The sequence below is a fragment of the Berghia stephanieae genome, chromosome 15 (assembly GCF_034508935.2).
Source record: "Berghia stephanieae isolate SIO BIC M18660-M18661 chromosome 15, UCSD_Bste_1.3, whole genome shotgun sequence".
Lineage (NCBI taxonomy): Eukaryota > Metazoa > Mollusca > Gastropoda > Nudibranchia > Aeolidiidae > Berghia > Berghia stephanieae.
In genome coordinates, this window is record NC_088374.1 from 25,994,175 (window position 1) to 26,014,573 (window position 20,399).

At 34.4% G+C, this 20,399-nt stretch overlaps 1 protein-coding gene across 3 annotated transcripts in view; it reads left to right on the plus strand.

The window, feature by feature from the left end:
• Positions 1-11,102, plus strand: part of LOC144960457 (coronin-1A-like) — a 46,967-nt gene extending 35,865 nt beyond the window's left edge. The window contains exons 14-17 of one of the 3 annotated variants that reach the window (XM_078893554.1): positions 497-712; positions 7,783-7,872; positions 8,684-8,836; positions 10,991-11,102. In XM_078893554.1, coding sequence (XP_078749680.1) covers positions 497-712; positions 7,783-7,872; positions 8,684-8,836 — 459 coding nt within the window. In that variant the 3' untranslated portion in view covers positions 10,991-11,102. Of the gene's footprint in view, positions 1-496; positions 713-7,782; positions 7,873-8,683; positions 8,928-10,990 lie in introns of those variants that run through there. The other 2 variants (XM_078893556.1, XM_078893555.1) reach the window with 2 other exon arrangements.
• Positions 11,103-20,399: the final 9,297 nt, after the last annotated feature.

Sequence of the window (20,399 nt, forward strand, 5' to 3'; positions counted from 1 at the left end):
GAGTACAAAAAAATATTTTTAAAAAAACAAAACAGTGCAGCTTCTGCAATACCATTTGTCACGTTTAGTCAGATTACATGACTATTTTCTCTAAATAGTTGGGTTGTGGTTAGTTTCTGTTGGTTAACAAAGGTAGGGGAAGGGTTGGGCTTTAATATGAGCTATAAATAAAATAATTTTACCACACAGAGCACTTGTGATAGAAGTCGGATGTCCTTGATTTAAAGAAAATATATTTTGGTCATAATTAATTGTCGTTACAGTTTGGGGTTTTTTTTGTTGTTTTTTTTTTCTTTTTTTCTCGCAATTCAAATTTTAAAGATAATAAAATTCTATAGATTTCTCTTTATTTGTGTCAGTGAATGCATACTCATTTACTTCTTAGTTACTGATATTTAGCTGACATTTAAATTTCATCTTTCTTTTTCACAATATATATATATAATATTTATATATATTTCATGTCGTAATAAACCCTATTGCTATGATTTCACAGTCGGATAGTCTCGCTGAGAGTTCTCCTCCCACCATCACCACCACAACAACAAACGACTCGTCTTCCCATCATTCCCCTCCTCCTTCTCCTCCTCCGTCTCCACCAATGAGATCTACGTCTCCATCATTGGCGTCTTTGTCATCGGGTCACGTCAGTGCCCTCAAATTGGTGCTGGGCGCCCCACTTCCTCCAATTAATGCCGCTCCCTCGGCTAATGTAAGAAAAATATGAACTCGGAGGATGACTGAGGCAGTTTGAATGAAGCACATATTGATATTAGTGTCGCTTCTGTTTATTTTGCTTTTTTTTTTTTAAAGAATTATTTTTAGTCTTTCTCAAATCTATAAAGAGTGGTGGAGCATATTGATATTAATGTCGCTTTGGTTTTAAAAAAAAAAAAAAAAAAAAGAATTATGTTTAGTCTTTCTCAAATCCAAAAAGGGTGGTCCATGTACTCAGTGCTTGTCTCCAGTGACGTTTTGAAAGGTGGTTGACTGACTGCAGGCACTTTACAGAGCTGCCAACTCGCTGTGAGAAAGATCAGGATCAAGATTTTATTTTTTTTCTGCCCCCCCCCCCCCCCTCCTGTTCAGCCACAGTGATTATTGGGTAGCTGGGTCTTTAAGTTCTGAGAGCAGAAAGTACTTTGCAATAGACTAGCATCCTATATAAAGGGTAGCAAGCAATTTCACGGATTAAAACCGGGCTCCATGGGCTTAATGACTCTGAAGGACAACTCTGTAGCAATAAACTGACTGTAACATCTGGTTGCTGCCATTTCAGTAATTTGCTTGCTTGCCTGTTTCTGAAATGACTTTCTGTCATATCTAACAAATCTAGCTACCAAATCTCTGCTTATTGGGCACAAAAAAAAAACAACATAGTAAACTAGTCCATCAAAGCAATTAAGCTCATAGAGGCACTAGTGATTTCTTTCTACCCTTTGGATAGGATGCTAGTCTGTCGCAAAGTACTTTCCACCAGATCTAAAAGACCCAGTTACCCAATCATTGCTGGGAGGATGTGTGTGGTGGGGGGGGGGGGGTCAGAATAAAAATATCTCTTCTTTGCATGGGATCAATCTCATCAGACCCTTTGCTTGTGAATTGAGTGCTCTACCAACTGAGCTATTGGGATCCTCAATGCGTATAGTGATTTTATTAAAAATGTTCTCAGTTTGAATCGAAAGTAAGAAAAAAAATGCCTGCAATTAACAGATCACCCACAGAATATCTCTTGAGACATTGCCATACAGTCAATAGGTGTGTTCCATGGGTAAGGCAAAACAAGGCAAAAAGCTATTTTCTTAGCTGCCAGCACTTCGGGTTGCACAAGCATTGAACAGCTAGTAGATGCATGAGTAAATGAAAAGTGCCGGCTTAGCTGTCCTTTCGTCTTGTTTTTTTTTGTCTCACTTACAGAACACACTATGTGTATCACCCACCCCACCTAAATTGCTGTCTGTGACTGTCACGGCTGTATGTGTGTTGATGTGTTGCATGGCGACTGGTCGTTTTCTGTCATCACTATTTATAGTTTAGCGTGCCAAGCTTTTACTATTGGCACCAGCTCATCTAAGCTTGATTAATAAATAAATAACAAATATTTATACACAAATAAGTGAAAACTGTATAACAAAGAAGTACAGGCATTTATTAATCAACATTTTTTTATGTAAAGAAAAATATTAAAAGCACTAAAATCATCCTATTGGAAATGGAAAACATTTTTTTTTTACTATTGTCATACACGTTGGAATTTCCTGGTGTTATAGTCATAGGACTAAATAAATTAGTCAATCTGTTGTAACTTTCTGTTGGAAACCTTTAAGTTCAGGGTAATTTAAAATACAAAATGATAATACAAATTGTCATCATTAGGGATAAAAACTTTTAAACACACTGTTGTGTGTTAAACAGTGTCAAAAACCTTTAAACACACTGTTGTGTGTTAAACAGTGCCAAAAACCTTTAAACACACTGTTGTGTGTTAAACAGTGTCAAACAGAGCTGAAGAGAAAATACAAGGAAAAAAAAGAAAAAAAGCCATCCCGAAAAATTAGCCTGTCTCGACTGGGAATCAAACCTGAGACCTCAGACCTCAATGTTTGTAATCAATGTATTCCTTTTTTTTTAATCACTCATGCATAATATATGATGTCTATATGTCCATGGATGTAGTGGACACTGGTCCTATTAGTTGTTAGCTGCAAGTACACAACATTACACACATGCTACACACTTTCATACTACACCCAATACGTACCTGCTAAGAAAGAGAGAGACATACAGGCATGATGCCTGTTAGGCGATATTACAATTTTTTTTCGGACAGAGACAACGCTGTTTACGGCCAGGTACTCATTTTACACCTGAGTATGGTGAGAGATTGTGAATAAAGAGCCTTAGAGAGTTACAACACACCTGAGCAGTGGTCAGATTGACTATTTTATTGAGTCCTATGACTATAATACAATACAGAAAAAGAGAGAGAGAGACTCACAAATACACACACACACATTCACACACACACACACACAAACTCGCAAGGTTCTTGGTCTTCACCTTTGTTGTTCTCCAACTGCTCTTGATTTTCAGTAAAATATTATAATTCACTGCTTTGCGTATCATTGCATAATTATTTTTTTTAGTGTGAGTATTTTAAAAAATTCCATCTGTATTGGAATAAGTGAGATATTATAATGCTGGCTTTTTTATACCCCGTAACACAAACTCATTTGAAAAAGAAACTGAAATCCACCTTCAATCTGTCAACATTTATTAACTCACTCAATCCGAGATATTTTTGCTACTTTCCAAATTGGAATATATGTATTAAAAATGAGCATGTGCATAGACGGTTATTCAACTATCATTAACATGACAGATAAAAAACTAAAAACATTAGCTTTGATACGACGTCTATAATTTGTATCATAAAAATGTATTAAATTGGCATGGGGTAAAAGTAACCCAGATAAACTACGGATATAGTCGGTGTTAGGGTTGAGTGAGTTAAGGGGCGGTTTGGGTCTAATTATTAGGAAAATCCTTCGAAAAATTGATTTTGAGATTTTGGTGGAAATTGATATTTTATTACCCTAGAAATAATATAATTGAAGTCCAAATTCTCAAAGTAGACTATAAAGGCATGAAAAACACAGTCGAAAATGGTACAGATAGTAAGAAAAGTGTGAAAAACGGGAAGCTATTTTGATATTTTCTCAAAATGTCATATTTCTAAGGGTATGGGATACTGTGTCAAACGTTTCTCTGAATCTATTCAATGAAATTGTCTGAAAATTTCCACAATTATCACAGAGATAATGTATTGTGTCACCATAGAGAGATTTTTTTGATAAGATATGTGAATTTTGAATTATAATCCTAATTCTGAGTTTTTAACATAAATTTTGTCATAACATTTTGATTCTCAACTTTGTAATGTTTTAATAAAAATTCCATAAGCTAAAGCCGTAAAATCTCTCTATGGTGACACACTATAGTACAATGTTGACAAGAGGGAAGAATATGGAGGTCATTCCTTCATTAGTTTTTGTGGAACGTTTGCCACAAGATTGTTATATTTTTTTATGTCAGACCCCAAATTAGGTCGCAAAATGGGTATCGACACAGATAATTAAAATTTTTCACCATAAATGTTGTTTTTTAACCTATAATGACGATACAGAATGATTAAAACCGCCCAATATTGGTAATTAAATTTTTTTTTGAAAGACCCAAACCGCCCGTTAAATGTTTGGGAAGGAGAGTGGGCATGATGGAGAGTGAATAAGGAATAAATAAAATTGAATATAACAGCTTCCAAAAAACAAAAAAAAAAGAACAAAAAACCAAACACGAAACATTTGGGGCTCAAAACGGTTCTTCAGCCAACAACAAAAGCAATAAAGACTTCACTACATTACTAAATTCCAGAAAGACGACAGAGATATTTTGTAGGTCTTGAAGACGTTCCAAATTTGGTATTTTGTTCTTTTTTGAAGTTGTTCTATTCATTTTTGTTTATGACTTTTTACAGTCCACAGCTTCTAGCAGCCTTATATAAATTTTTTTTCAAATCAGTACAATATTAGCAACTTGTAAAAATGCTATTTGAAATAATATTTTTCTTCGGTGCATTCCCCAGTTTTGCTGCCTTGGATTAACAGATATAATGAATTATGTCTTATGATAATAATATCATCATTACCAATGTAATTTTCATCATCGTCATCATTGTCATTGTTGTCAACATCATCATCACCTTCACTGCAATCACGATTGTAATTTTGTCACCATACCTAATGAGCTTAATGCCTGCTTCAACAGCTCTCACAATGCCTAAGGACCATTTATCACCCCAGCCCAGCCAGTCTGACTTAGAGTTAGAGAAAGAAATGCCTTTTTTTTCTACCTAATAATATATTATTTTTTTCTGCTTGACATAAAATTATGAAACAATTTACTATACTAGGATTGCAAAATGGTGAAATCTGAATTTGTTATTTATTAATTTTTAAAGAAATACAGATATTTGTACAGGGTTGCACATTTTCTTATGTTATTAAACCTCTGTATATTATTATCATAAGACAGATTTTTTAGACTCAAAATATTCTTTTTAAAAAACACTTTAAATTTAAAACGTCCCTGTTTAACAAATATTACAAGACTTGATCATTAGAAATCAAGAAATGGTGTGACGTAATTTTATTTTTTTATAGCCCTTATTATATGTATTTTGGTTTAAACAATCGCAACTAATAATAATTCAACTTATTATACGATTTTAATGTATCTATTTATGTTCCTGCTACGTGTGAGACATTTTTCATTGTATTTTTATAATATTTATATTTACTTGCATATATGTATAGACCTGTTGCTAATATTTATATGTCATGTTTTCATGTTTCTATTTATTCTCGAGATTTTATCGTAAAGCGCATAGACCCCTCCAACAGGAATATGCACTATATCAGCACTATTTATTACAAATGCTATTTTCAAATCACTGAGCAAATGGAAGTCAAAATCTCAACTTTACAGAAAATGAAACACTAGACCATAAGTTTTAGGCTAAGATCACTCAGGACCTGTTGGTTTCTTTAACTATAATGTCATTTCTTTAACTGTAAGTACTTTTATTGTCATTTTTACTAGAGTCCAATGTTTGGATAGTCTGTCATATGCATTTTTTGTCAAGTTGGGGCCTAAAGATTGCCAAAATTTGCCAAAAGATTTGCTGAACAGAACTAAGCCTCCCGGTAAAAATTAACACGCTATATGGAAAAATAAATATAAAAGACATTTTATTACACTCGAAGGAGGCTGCATCTATTATTTTCCGCACTGTAACGCGATTTATGCGCCCAAACTTTCAGACAATCACACTCACACACACAAAATACACAGACACATACTGTGGAATATACCAAATTTTCTAGGTCATGTCAAGTCGAGCAAACATCCTCACACTTGTATTTGTATTTTAAATTTAACTTAAATTTGGCATGGGTTTTCGCAGCTTCTAACAACCTCAGCAGACTCACCAACCAACCTCAACCAATTGAAAAGATTTATCTTTTTTTTTCCCCAAATATATTTATGCTAATTTTCTCATATTTTCATTTAAAAAATCATATTTTCAAAATATAGTTTATTACGCTTCATTGTTTGCTATGGCTATTCTGATTGGTTGTGTAGTCACGTGGATGTCATGGTATGGCTATTCTGATTGGTTGTGTAGTCACGTGGATGTCATGGTATGGCTATTCTGATTGGTTGTGTAGTCACGTGGATGTCATGGTATGGCTATTCTGATTGGTTGTGTAGTCACGTGGATGTCATGGTATGGCTATCCTGATTGGTTGTGTAGTCACGTGGATGTCATGGTATGGCTATCCTGATTGGTTGTGTAGTCACGTGGATGTCATGGTATGGCTATTCTGATTGGTTGTGTAGTCACATGGATGTCATGGTGTGGCTATTCTGATTGGTTGTGTAGTCACGTTGATGTCATGGTATGGCTATCCTGATTGGTTGTGTAGTCACATGGATGTCATGGTGTCATAGGTTGTCACTGCATCGTAGATTGACGTCACTGTTTAGATTCATGTTTCATGTTAGAAATCGTGTACCTTGTATTTTTTTTTTTTTTTTAATGTCTGTTGAATGTATGTTGCAATATTATTTTTTCTTCTTTTGTTCTAATTATATACATCTCTTATATTTTTATGTTGAATATATGACTCTTAAACTATACTCTCTTGAAATTAGAGCATTTGAAAGATAAAATTAGCGCATTTCTATAGTGCAATATTCACTAAACATGCTCAAAGCGCTTTACAAGGGATGACAAGCCAACAGCAAAACTTAACGTGTAAGACGAGACATGAGGCCTGTTTAGGCAATATTACAAATTTTTTTCTGACGTTGTTAATGGCCAGGTACTCATTTTACACTGGAGTACATTGAGAGAATGTGAGTAAAGGGAATTTTTCAAGGACTCAACCATGTGGCTCTTAGAGCGAGACTCGAACCCTGAACCTTCCTATCCGAAGGCGAGTGTCTTATCAATCGACCACATAGCTGCATTGGAATTTCATACGTATTCCTAATTTCTGCACAAGCGTCAATCTTTCCTTGAAATAGACCTGACAGAAAAGGTTTTTCCTTCTGGGGAGGGCGGGGGGGGGGGGGTCTATTAATGGATATGATCTATATTCCCTTTCCATGTGCTTGAGGTCATTGGTCACATTGCAAAGTGTGCTCAAAAATGACCTACATAGTAAAAAGTATTCACAGTTTGAGAAATATCCAACAACACAATTGGCCATTTTGCTCAGCTTGATTCATGGGTATGTTTCCAACTTTCATAAACAAAGCAGCGTGTTTAGATACATTGAGAAATGTCCAATCGTTGTACAGCAATAAATCATGTGATCAATGACAAGGTTGGAAGAAAACCTGAATATAGATCGCTTCTATTGCCAATCGTGAGCAGGAGGTCAAGGTCACTTGCTGTGTCTTCTACCTGGGTGGGGTTCCTGACCTCCCATAGTGGGCAGGGAGGCACTTTCTGTGTCTTCTATCCCCCTATATCTGTTTTCCAACTTGCTTTCTGTCTTTATCTTGGTATGAGATTACTTGAAGCTGTTATATATAGGACTTTTTACAGTCCACAGCTTCTGGCAGCTTCTTATTCACTCACACACGCTCTACAATTGTTTCATATTTTTCTTCTTCTTCGATTTCTTATTTATTTATAATTTGCATTTTCAGGCCATTCATGTAAGGAAAGTGTGGAGCCCACCTGCATCACCCGCTGCGAGACATCCACTATCTGGAACTGCACCTGCCAATGACTCAGAGGTAATGTTTTTGTTGTTATTATTGTTGTATTGTGTTTACTGTCAAATATATTTGTAAACAAACGACTTGTTTACACTATTTGGTGGTCAGTTAGTAAAATTCAATATACATTCATTTTTTATATAATCTTGGTGATTCAATATTATAATATATTTATATAATGTAAAGAATATATGAGCAAGTATGTATTTTATTAGAATGGAATACTATTAAAATGGAATACTATTAAAATGGAATACTATTAAAATGGAATACTATTAAAATGGAATACTATTAAAATGGAATACTATTAAAATGGAATACTATTAAAATGGAATACTATTAGAATGGAATACTGTTAAAATGCACATCAAACCTTTAATTTGCCCTCATCAACTGAACGTATAATTTGTGGTACCCATTTAAGTGCTCACCTTTTTAAAAAAGCACCCTACATTTGTCTGTGGGGATCCCGATAGCTCAGACGGTAGAGCGCTCGCTTCACACGTGAAGGGACCAAGATCAATCCCAGATGAAGTCAAGATTTATTTCTGACAATCCCAGCCCCTACCCCTTGTCCACCTAGCAGTAGCTGGGTCTATTAGGTCTGGTAGAAAGTACTTTGCAATAGATAGAGCACCTCACCCTAGCTCAATTTGTGGCGCTGCGCAGCAGCTGATGCCTATGTTATTCCTGTCTTCCCTTGGAATAGACCCCAGAGATAAATTTCCCCTATGGGATGAATAAAGGGAATTTTATTTCAATTTTTTTGTTTTTTAAAATTAAATCATCATTTGTATTATCTCTACCCATGTGTCGTTTCATTTCCCAGCTGAAGAAAGCCTATTTCCGACAATTGGGAGAGATAAAAAGTCTTCAAGAGCAACTGCTGATCAAGGACAAGAGGATTAAGGATTTAGAGGCGGAGCTATCTCTTGTCATGGCAAAAGGGGCGGTGCCTAATGCAGGGGAGAGCAATTGCTAGGTTTGTGAATAGAGTTAATGTTTATGTAGAAAGAAGGCCTATCACTGCACGAGTTGTGATTGTTATTGTGTGTCATCAGAAGTTGACAAGCTCTGGGTGGGGTTCCCAACCTCCAAAGTGGGCACGGAGGTACTTACAGTGTCTTCTATCCCCCTTATGTCTGTTTTCCAATTTGCTTTCTGTCTTTGTCTTGGTATGAGATTACTTGGTTTTGTCCTGGCCCTGGCTGGGAGGGAAATGGTCAAATGTGTTCGTTTTGGGAGATATTTTTTTCCTTGTAAATCATCTCTCTGTTATGCACTGTATTATTTTCCTTTTACATATTGTATATGATTTGTAAACATTTGAGTGTGTTCCTTTTGGCGGGGACTTGTGCTTGTGTTTGGATGAGACTTTTAGGTGATATCAAACTAAGTACTTTGATAGTGTGCTGTCCTATTTGAACAAATTCCCCTTTTGTCTTACCTTTTCTTGGGTGCTTTAATTGTAATTCTAGAACTTTTCACTCTCCCAATTTCTTCCTTTTTACTGGCGCTGATATGACCTAAATGTGTTGCAAGCGCCTTAAAACCCTTAAAAACAAAAACAAAACATATAACTAGCTGACAAGACATGCCAAATGCTTTTCTGCTGTCTGACTGGAAAATGAAATGTGATAAATAAACTTTCTTATACAGTAATCATAGGGGTTTTAGCCTGCTGAAGCCCAGCACGCTCTGCTTTGCAATACAATAGGCTGGAGCTGGGTGACTGAATGTATTGGTTATCTCACTCAACCCTAACACCGACTATATCCGTAGTTTATCTATGTTACTTTTACCCATGCCTATTTATTACATTGTTATGAGACAGGTGTTAGGCATAGTATCAAAGCTAATGTTTTTAGTTGTTACATGTTAATGATAGTTGAATAAAACTATGTACATGCTCATTTTTAATACATTTTTGAAAAGTAGCAAAAGTCTCTAGGATTGAGTGAGTTAACTCCAACAAACATCGGATTTCGGCATGCTGGGATTTAGCACACTTTTTTTACTTCTTCCGAGAGTGTGCTAGAAACCAGCGACTACTGTATACTGTTTTGCTTTTTCAGGGGGGGGGGGGGGGGGCGCTGGTGTTGTTTTGATTTTGATTTTGTTTCTGTTAGTCTCTTTGTTGTGTGGTATCCTTCCTTTCCCTTGGTTTTTATATGACCTAAAAGTGTCACAAGTGCTGTGCGGCTATGCGGTCTTTTGGTATGACACTCGTCTTCGGATCACTAGGTCCCAGGTTTGAGTCCTGCTCTGAGTGGCATATAGTCGAGTCCTTGGAAAAGGTTCTTTAATCTCACTCATTCTTACTCAGGTGTAAAATGAGTACCTAGCTGTTAAAAGCATCGTCTCTGTTGGAAAAAAATATATTGTACTATCGCCCAAACAGGCGTCATGTCCCGTCCTACATGTCAGGCATTGCTGTAGGCTTGGGACCCTTTGTAAAGCACTTTTAGCACGTTTAGTGGATATTACACATACCTGCCAACCTTTCCACTTAATCACTCTTCCTTTTTGTACTATTCTGTCATTGATTCCGATTTTCAAAAAATGATGATAATGGTAAGAATTTTATTTAAAAGAGCAAAGGGCGTGGGGAGGGGGGGGGGGGGAGGGGTGGAAACGGGTGAAATTCCTTTTTTTTTTTGGTCTCAAATTCCTATTTTCAGGCGTTTTGATTCCACTTTTGGAATGTAGTGTAAATGTTGTTGCTCTAAGCTCGAAGAAATAAATAATAACGTGAAGTTGAAAGTAAGCTTCAATTTAATTACAAAAACAGATCAAATGAACGTTTCGGGTTTCCCCTTTATCAACAAAACAGGATGAATGAAACACCACAGATGAATGAGATGATGTGGTAGTGGCATCTTAACTACGCCACTACCACATCATCTCATTCATCTGTGGTGTTTCATTCATCCTGTTTTGTTGGTAAAGGGGAACCCCGAAACGTTCATTTGATCTGTTTTTGTAATTAAATTGAAGCTTACATTCAACTTCACGTTATTATTTATTTCTTTTGGAATGTAAAGGGTTGGCAGGTCTGTATTACGCTATATAAACGCTAAAGTAGTATTTTTACTTCTAAAACTGATCTATTTCTTTTCTTTATAATATATTTCAGCTGACATAGTTCATACCTGCTCACACCATGCGGGAACAACGGCATCATTTTTTCTTTTTTTTGTTGTGCCTTCATCTTCCAAAATCAAGATCTGAACCTGTTCAGGATAAAGATAACAGCTTTTTGTGTTCATCGATTTCAAATGCCTTTCATTGTAGGATAATACCCCAGACCCATTGCCTCAATCTACTACTACTACTAATGCTTGTGACCCACTGTGGCTAATTTTCTACATCGTTCTTTCTATGTATGACTATGGCGGTCTATTGTGGTATAATTATAAATGGACTGGAAAGTCCAGGGTTTGAATCCTTGTTCTGAGCAGTGCTTAGTTCAGTCCTTGTAAAATGAGTACCTACCTGGTCATCAACAGTCTGTCCGCAAAAAATGGTAATATCGCCAACAACGTCTTACATATTAAGTGTTGCTGGCTTGGAACCACTTGTAAAGTGCTTTGAGCATGTTTTGTGGATATTGTGCAATTTAAATGCTCGTTATATATATATATATAATATATATATATATATATATATATATATATATATATATATATATATATATATATATATATATATATAGATAGATATAAGAGTGTGACCAATCCATATCTATTTACTCACCCTCCACCCCCCCCCCCCCCCCCCCCCCCCCACACCCCAAAAAATACAAAAACACAGAAATAGAAAACGAAACCAGATATTTTGATTGATGTTTCCAACGTCTGGTTCACAGCAACATATATACAAGATTGAGGCCATGGGTAACCAATGTATTCTATGAAACGTTTGCTGGTCAGTTTTACAAATTATGTTTTATTTTAGTTCATGTGTTCACCATTCACGCCTTGATTTATAGCAATGGATGCCTATTATTATTATTAGTATTATTAGTATTATTATTATTATTATTATTATTATTATTATTATTATTATTATTATTATTATTATTATTATTGTTTTTATTATTGTTATTATTATTTTTATTATTATTATTATTATTATTATTATTATTATTATTATTATTATTATTATTATTATTATTATTATTATTATTAATTATTATTGTAAATAAGCCAACGGGTTTTTCGTGGCTTCTAAGCTTTCACAATAAATATTTTGACAATACTTATATTGATGAATGTTTGAAAGATAATATTGCCTTCACAAACATGTATTATATTCTCCATGCAACGTCATATTACGCCCAAATTCGGCAGATGTGATTCCATGACCTTTCACTCAATAATTCATATAATCCAATGAGTGGATTTGGTTGACTTGGGGGTTCCTGTGACCTTGACCTCCCATAGTGGGCAGGGAGGTACATACTGTGTCTTCTATTCCCCCTATGTCTGTTTTCCAACATGCTTTCTGTCTTTGTCTTGGAATGAAATTTGCCCTGGCCAGATACCCTGGCTGGGAGGGAAACGGTTTAATGTATAGTTACATGTTTTTGTAAACCGTCCCTCTGTCATTTTTCTTAAGAGTTAAACAGGGTTGGAGTTGACTTCTTAACTTAATCAGATCTTACAGTTTTTAACTTGAGAGCAGTAACAGTAACTCTGGCCTCCCATTGTGAGCAGATGTGTCTTCTATCCCCCTATATCTGTTTTCCAAGTTGCTTTTTGTCTTTGTCTTGCCCTGTTATATTTCTGTTTGAATACGATTTGTAAACATTTGATTATTCCAGAAACGTTTTCATATACACTAAACAACAACTTTACCTAGGGATCACATTTGATAAAATTTCAATTTAAAAAAAATATTAGCAGACTTTTTCCTTCAAATCGGAATGGAGTTATTGATGAAAAACAGTGACCTCTTTCAAAATGTCACAGCATATTAAAAGTAATCCAGCACTCACAGTTATTTATTTTGACGGAACTGTTTTGTGAGAGGCACCTCTCTAGTTGGGAGGGTCTTGGTAGCTCAAGTGGTGTACCACTCGCTTCACACGCAAAAGACCAAGTTCAATCCCAGGTGAAGTTGCGATATTTGTTCTGACCCTCCCCCCCCCTGTTCAGTCAGCATTGATTTAGTCTAGCTGGGTCTGTAAGCAAATGTGATGCAAAGTACTTTTCGATGATAGACTAGCATCTTATCTAAATGGTAGCAAGCAATTGCTATTGTCCGTTTCACACTTATAAAAGCCAGGATAAACTGCTGCTTCATGAGCCTCAAGGCTTTGAAGACTAAGGTTATTTTTTAGCTCTCTAGTAGGAGATGAAAATATTGAATTCTAAGAATTTTGTATCGTTGTTCATTATATTTTTTTACCCGCCATCCGCCGACACCCATGGATTCTTTCATTTTGTCTTTAATTTTTTAATTTTTAAAAAAAAGATAAACAGGGTTGGAGTTTACTTCTTAACTTAATCAGATCTTACAGTTTTTAACTAGAGAGCAGTAACAACAATAAATAAATAAATATATAAATAAATTCCCTTTATTCATCCCTAAGGGGAAATTTTTCTTTAGGGTCTATTCCATATCTGTATATTTGTGTGTGTGTGTGTGTGTGTGTGTGTGTGTGAACATTGTCTCAAGATATTCTGTTCCCAATTAGAGACAGTCTCTTTCATCTCTACAACTTTCCTCTATCATCTTCCCTATTCACTGGCAATGAAATGACTAAATAGTGTCGCACGCGCTGTAAAACCCCTAAAAGCAGAACAAAAACAAACATATTTCCCCATTTGATTTGGATGAGTGAAGGGAATTTTTATTTATGTTTATCGATTATTTATTGTTGTTACTGCTCTCTTATTGAGATCGATTACATTGGTAGGCAGTCATAACCAGATGAATGAAAATAGAAACCTTGGAAAGAAATGAATATAGTCTTGCTGTCCAATGGTTCAATTCTATAAGACTTGAATCAGCATTGTATTTATATTTATATATATATATATTATATATATATATATATATATATATATATATATATATATATATATATATATATATATTTATATATATATATATATATAAATTATAAAAGCAAAAACCATGAAATAATAGTGCTCAACTTTTTGATAAAAGGAGATATATATAAACGTTTCAAGTTTAATTATTATTGTTTAACTTCTACAGTACTGTTTTATGCCTATGACAATCTACGGGAAGTGTGTGTAATCGTTATTGTTGTTTATGATTGTGTGTTGTTTCATACTTCCTGTGAAAAACAAGAATAACGATTACACACACTTCTTGTAGATTGACATAGACATGAAACAGTACTGTAGAAGTTAAACAATAATAATTATACTTGAAATGTTTATAAATATATATATATATATATATATATATATATATATATATATATATATATATATATATATATATATATATAATATATATATATATATATATATAAATATATATATAGGAAGGGCTATCAACCCAGATACCATGGCTATATGAATGTTTATCATCATCATCATCATCATCATCATCATCATCATCAAAATGCTTCATTATTCTATTTATCGATATTAATTTTCTCTCTTTATGATTATCTATCGCTACATTTCTTAATGACTAAATTATGTATGTATTTATTTTTTTATGTTTCTATTAAATCGCTATGCATTGATATTATTGGCTATGCTAGAGAATAATTGCTTCACAGACAATTCATACTTTATGGAATAGAAATGTATACAGTCTTATTTATTGTAGTCCCAAATATCAGAATAATCATTATTTCCCCCCCTTTCTTTATTTCTTAATAATGACTTAAATGATTTGAACTTTAATTATTTTCTATATTTGAGCCTTTATAAATGAAATGTGACCCTCCGTCTCAAAACGGTATTATGTCGGGATGATTCAGACCCCAAAAAGTGAATTTAGAGATAGATTGATGAGAAATTGGACCTTAGAAGTGTTTGCAATGCAAGAAATAGTCTTTATACTCCACCAGAACGTACAGAAATTAAACCCAAGTTGGATATTTGTGGCTATGAATTCTATGTCCCTTACCGAGTGGATCCCGACATAATACCGCTTTGATACGGTGGGTCACAAATGTGAAGCCCATTCAGCATGGTCAAACCATGGAAATGCACTATATAAATTTTCATATTTATTTTATTTGATATTTCCATTTACAAGAACAAAAAATTGAATGTCCAATCCTGGGAAAATCACAAATTTGAAGGAATATTCAATTTTGATGGTATTGGTTGTTTCTGAATCTGATGTCTCTGCTCTGTAAGGCACTTTTAAACTGATTTCAAGTATTCTGATTGGTTGCTTTTTAACTCGTTCAGCGCTGAGGCTATATTCGTATTTCCGTCACAAAATGGCTGACACCTGATTGAGGCAGCATGAGAATGACAAACTAAGACAAAGCCACATTCGAATTCAGCGCAAAATCTCAATTAAAATACCCCCTAGGGCCAATTGAATGTTCTGATGAAAGAAATGATACCAGTGGTTCAATTTATAGCACTTTCGTAGAAAGTAGGATTGGATTACATTATTATTTTTTACTTTCAAGACTGGCCACACTGTGCGGCCATTGGCCAGTAGAAGAGATTCTGCTCTGGCCACGCAGTGCGGCCAATGGCGCTGAAAGAGTTAAAATAATCATTGTCAGAATATGGCAACCCCCAGAACCTGCAAAGCTTTGTCAACGGTTGTATCTTATCTTGGTTTTTATCTGGTGTGAAATACAAGTGGTTGTCTGGGTGGGTCTTTTGACCTCCTATGGTGGGCAGGAGGTCACTTTCTGAGGTTACTTCTATACCCCTATATGCTTTCTTGAGTTGCTCTCTGTCTTTGTCTTGGCTGGGTGGGGTTCTTGACCTCCCATAGTGGGCAGGGAGGTACTTACTGTGTCTTCTATCCCCCTAAATCTGTTTTCCAACTTGCTTTCTGTCTTTGTCTTGGAATGAGATTACTTAGTTTTGTCCTGGCCCCGGCATGTTGGCCTTACTGAGAGGGAAACAGTCAAATGCATAGTTATTGTTTTGTGAGATGATATTTTTTTTCCTTGTAAATCATCTCTCTGTTATATATTATTATATTTGTTATTTTAAACGTCTAATAAAATGTAAGCATTTGAGTGTATTTCTCTTTGTTGGATCTTGTGCTTGTGTCTAGGTGAGACTTATAGGTGATCCCAGACTAAGTACATTGATGGTATGCTCTTGGAATCTGCATCTGATCCCTATTTGTTCCCAGTTCCCCTTTGTCTTCCTTTCTCTTGGGTGCTTTAATTGTAATTCTAGAACTTTCTACTATCCCATTTTCTTCCTTTTTACTGGCGCTGATATAACCTAAATGTGTTGCAAGCGCCGTAAAACCCTCAAAAACAAACAACATGTCTTTGTCTTGGGATGAGATGACCTGGTTTAGTCCTGGGCCTGGCAGTAATTATTCTTGGCTGGGAGAGAAACAGTCAAATATATCGTTATAGGTTTGGGATATTTTTTCCCCCTATTTTTCTGTTATGTCCTGATGAATATGTAATTTTTAACATCTGATTTGTAAACATTTGGGTGTATAATTCCTCTTAGTGGGATCTTGTGCTTATGTCAAGATGAGACTTTTAAGTGATCTCAAACTGAGTACATTGATTGTGTGCATTTGGATTCTATATTATGTCTGTTCAGTATTTGTTCAATTCCCCTTTGTCTTATTTTTTCTCGGTTGCTTTTTAATTGTTATTCTAGATTTTTATTTGACAATCCCATTTTCTTCCTTCTTTACTGGCACTGATTTGACCTAAATGTGTTGGTTGCAAGCGCCGTAAAACCCTTAAAAACAAAAACAAACAAACTAATGGTTGTGATCGAGTAGAGTTTCTATAATTGTAAACGGTAAATTCATGTCAAACATCCTGTAGTGGCAGAGAGGGTTTTTTAATGTTTTTTTTTGTGTTGTGAACTCAAGCATTATTCAGATCTTTAGTGGGGGGCCTCTTAACTCACTCAACCCTAACACCGACTCCATCCGTAGTTTACCAGGGTTATTTTTACCCCATGCCTATTTATTACATTTTTCTGAGACAAATTATAGGCGTAGTATCAAAGCTAATGTTTTTCATTTTTACATGTTAATGGTAGTTGAATAAAACTAGACCTATCTATTCACGTGCTTATTTTTAATACATTTTTTTTCCAATTTTGAGAAGTAGCAAAAATCTCTAGGATTGAATGAGTTAACTTCCCATGTGAGCTGGGGAGGTTGTGTTTTCTAACGCTCCTCTATGAAATTCTCAAGTTTAAATTTGTGGTGGATACTTATAATTTTTATTGCTCTTGTACTTGTATATTCGTTTGTTCTCTATTTAAAACATCCTTGTCATGTTACTCCTTTATAACACGCTGTGTTTTACAGTACATCTAACTGGGTGGGGATCCTGACCTCCCATAGCGGGGAGGTACATACTGTGTCTTCTATCCCCTTATATCTGTTTTCCAACATGCTTTCTGTCTTTGTCTTGGAATGAGATTACTTGGTTTTGTCCTGGCCCTGGCCCGAGTCCTGGCTGGGAGGGAAACAGTCAAATGCATAGTTATTGTTTTGAGAGATGATATTTTTTTCCTTGTAAATCATCTCTCTTTAATCTTTAATGTATGATGTAAGCATCTGAGTGTATTCCTCCTTGTTGGATTTTGTGCTTGTGTCTGGATGAGACTTATAGGTGATCTCAAGCTAAGTACATTGATGGTATGCTCTTGGAATCTACATCTGATCCCTATTTTTCCCAATTCCCCTTTGTCTTACTCTCTCTTGGGTGCTTTAATTGTAATTCGAGAACTTTCGACTATCCCATTTCTTCCTTTTTACTGGCGCTGATATAACCTAAATGTGTTGCAAGCACCGTAAAACCCTTAAAAACAAAACAAAAACATACAGTACATCTAAACCCTCTATCTATAATCAAATGATTATTTTCTTATCAACTTTCTTCAAGTGCTACAAGTGCTGTGTAGTTCATAAAAACAAACAGAAGATCTTTATTTCTCGTCATATTATTATTCCTTATTCATAGCCTCACATGACCTAAGACAGTTGAATATTAACGCCCCTGAATACAATCGATCTTAATTTTCATCAATTTTCTTTTTCGTGGCTTTTCACAACCAAAACAGTTGAATGTTAAAACCTCTACAAACAGTAGATCTTAATTTTCATCAATATTCTTTTTGGTCCCTACAAACAGTAGATCTTAATTTTCATCAATATTCTTTTTGGTCCCTACAAACAGTAGATCTTAATTTTCATCAATATTCTTTTTGGTCCCTACAAACAGTAGATCTTAATTTTCATCAATATTCTTTATGGTCCCTACAAACAGTAGATCTTAATTTTCATCAATATTCTTTTTGGTCCCTACAAACAGTAGATCTTAATTTCATCAATATTCTTTTTGGTCCCTACAAACAGTAGATCTTAATTTTCATCAATATTCTTTTTGGTCCCTACAAACAGTAGATCTTAATTTTCATCAATATTCTTTTTGGTCCCTACAAACAGTAGATCTTAATTTTCATCAATATTCTTTTTGGTCCCTACAAACAGTAGATCTTAATTTTCATCAATATTCTTTTTGGTGGCTTTTCATGACCAAAAACAGTTGAATGTTAAATCCCATACAAACAGTTTGTCAATGAAACAAAACCAATTTATTAAGTCTACCTTATTCCGAGGCATTGCTTTCTTTCAATTGATTTACACATTAATTATTTACACACTGATAATCACATTTAGTCATTGCGTTCTTTCAATTGATTTACACATTAATGATTTACACATGATAATCACATTTAGGCATTGCGTTCTTTCAATTGATTTACACATTAATTATTTACACACTGATAATCACATTGAGGCATTGCTTTCTTTCAATTGATTTACACATTAATTATTTACACACTGATAATCACATTTAGTGCCATAGTTTATTTTATGCTCTAGTTTTGAATGAATTATTATTTGCCATTTTAAAAAAAAATTGATTTACAAAATTGAGTTGTGATTAATTTGTGCTTTGAAGTTGGTTATGAATTTTTTTTTCTCTCCTTTTTCTGCTGTTACCTCATTTTTTAATATTTTATAAATTTAATAAAGTTTTTCAATCTTTTCTAAAAAATGTTTTTTTAAAAAATTAAGTGAGAATTTATTATAATTATTTCTTTTCTATTTTTTTCTTCTTTTTTTTTTTTTTTGGCATTATTTTTTTTTCTACTGTGGCCTCATCTTTTTCTCTTATTTTTTTTTTATGATTATTTTTTTTTTCACATACTTGTATTTGTAGTGTTTTTTGTTTTGTTTTTCTGCTTCTGACAGCGAACGAACTATGATTACAACCTCCCATAGTGGGCAGGGAGGTACATGCTGTGTCTTCTATCCTCCCATACCCGTTTTCCAATTGTTTCCTGTCATTGTCTTGGAATGAGATTGCTTAGTTTTGTCCTGATCCTTGCCGGAGTTCCTTGGCTGGGAGGGAAACAGTCGAATGTATGGTTATAGTTTTGGGAGATGATATGTTTTTCCTTGTAAATCATATCTCTGTTATGCATTGTATTATGTTTAGTTTACATATTATATTATATGATTGGTAAACATTTGAGTGTATTCCTCTTAGTTGGGACCTGTGCTTGTGTCTGGATGAGACTTTCAGGTGATCTCAAACTAAGTACTTTAATAGTGTGCTCTTGGAATCTATATCTATTTCCTATTTGAACCAATTCCCTTTTGTCTAACATTTTCTTGAGTGCTTTAATTGTAATTCTAGAACTTTTAACTATCCCATGCGGGTGGTTGGATGGGAGCATCACCCTTGAATCATATACCTATGATGTTCGCATGGGTATACGATCCGATAGTGATGTCGTTTCTTCTTCTCTTTACTAGCCTATCCTGCTTCTTTGGTTTGTGATTGTATTTTTGACAGGGGATATTTTTTTTTCTGTAAATATTCTGCCTGTTTGTTCTTGGTTATTTATAATTTAGCTTATGATATCTTTAGGTTATGATTTTGATTTACATTTGTACTATTTTTGTTAGATTGCTTGTTTTTTTTTGTTTCAGCGATCTCTCATATAACCTCAATTGTGTTGGAAGAGACCTAAAGCAACAAACAAACAAAACAAAACAAACTATCCCATTATCTTCCTTTTTACTGGCGCTGATATGACCTTAATGTGTTGCAAGCGCCATAAAACCCTTAAAAACAAAAAAAACAATATGATTACAACTTCAAATTAGAACCGAGTGTGTAGCTTATGGGAAACGACAAGCGCCTGTCAGTATTTCAATCAATCATGAAATATATTTTTACAATTTGTTTTTGTACAGACTATTTTTGTCTTCTGCTTTTGTAGTCCTCAAATTATTATTATTATTATTATTATTATTATTATTATTAATTATTATTATTATTATTATTATTA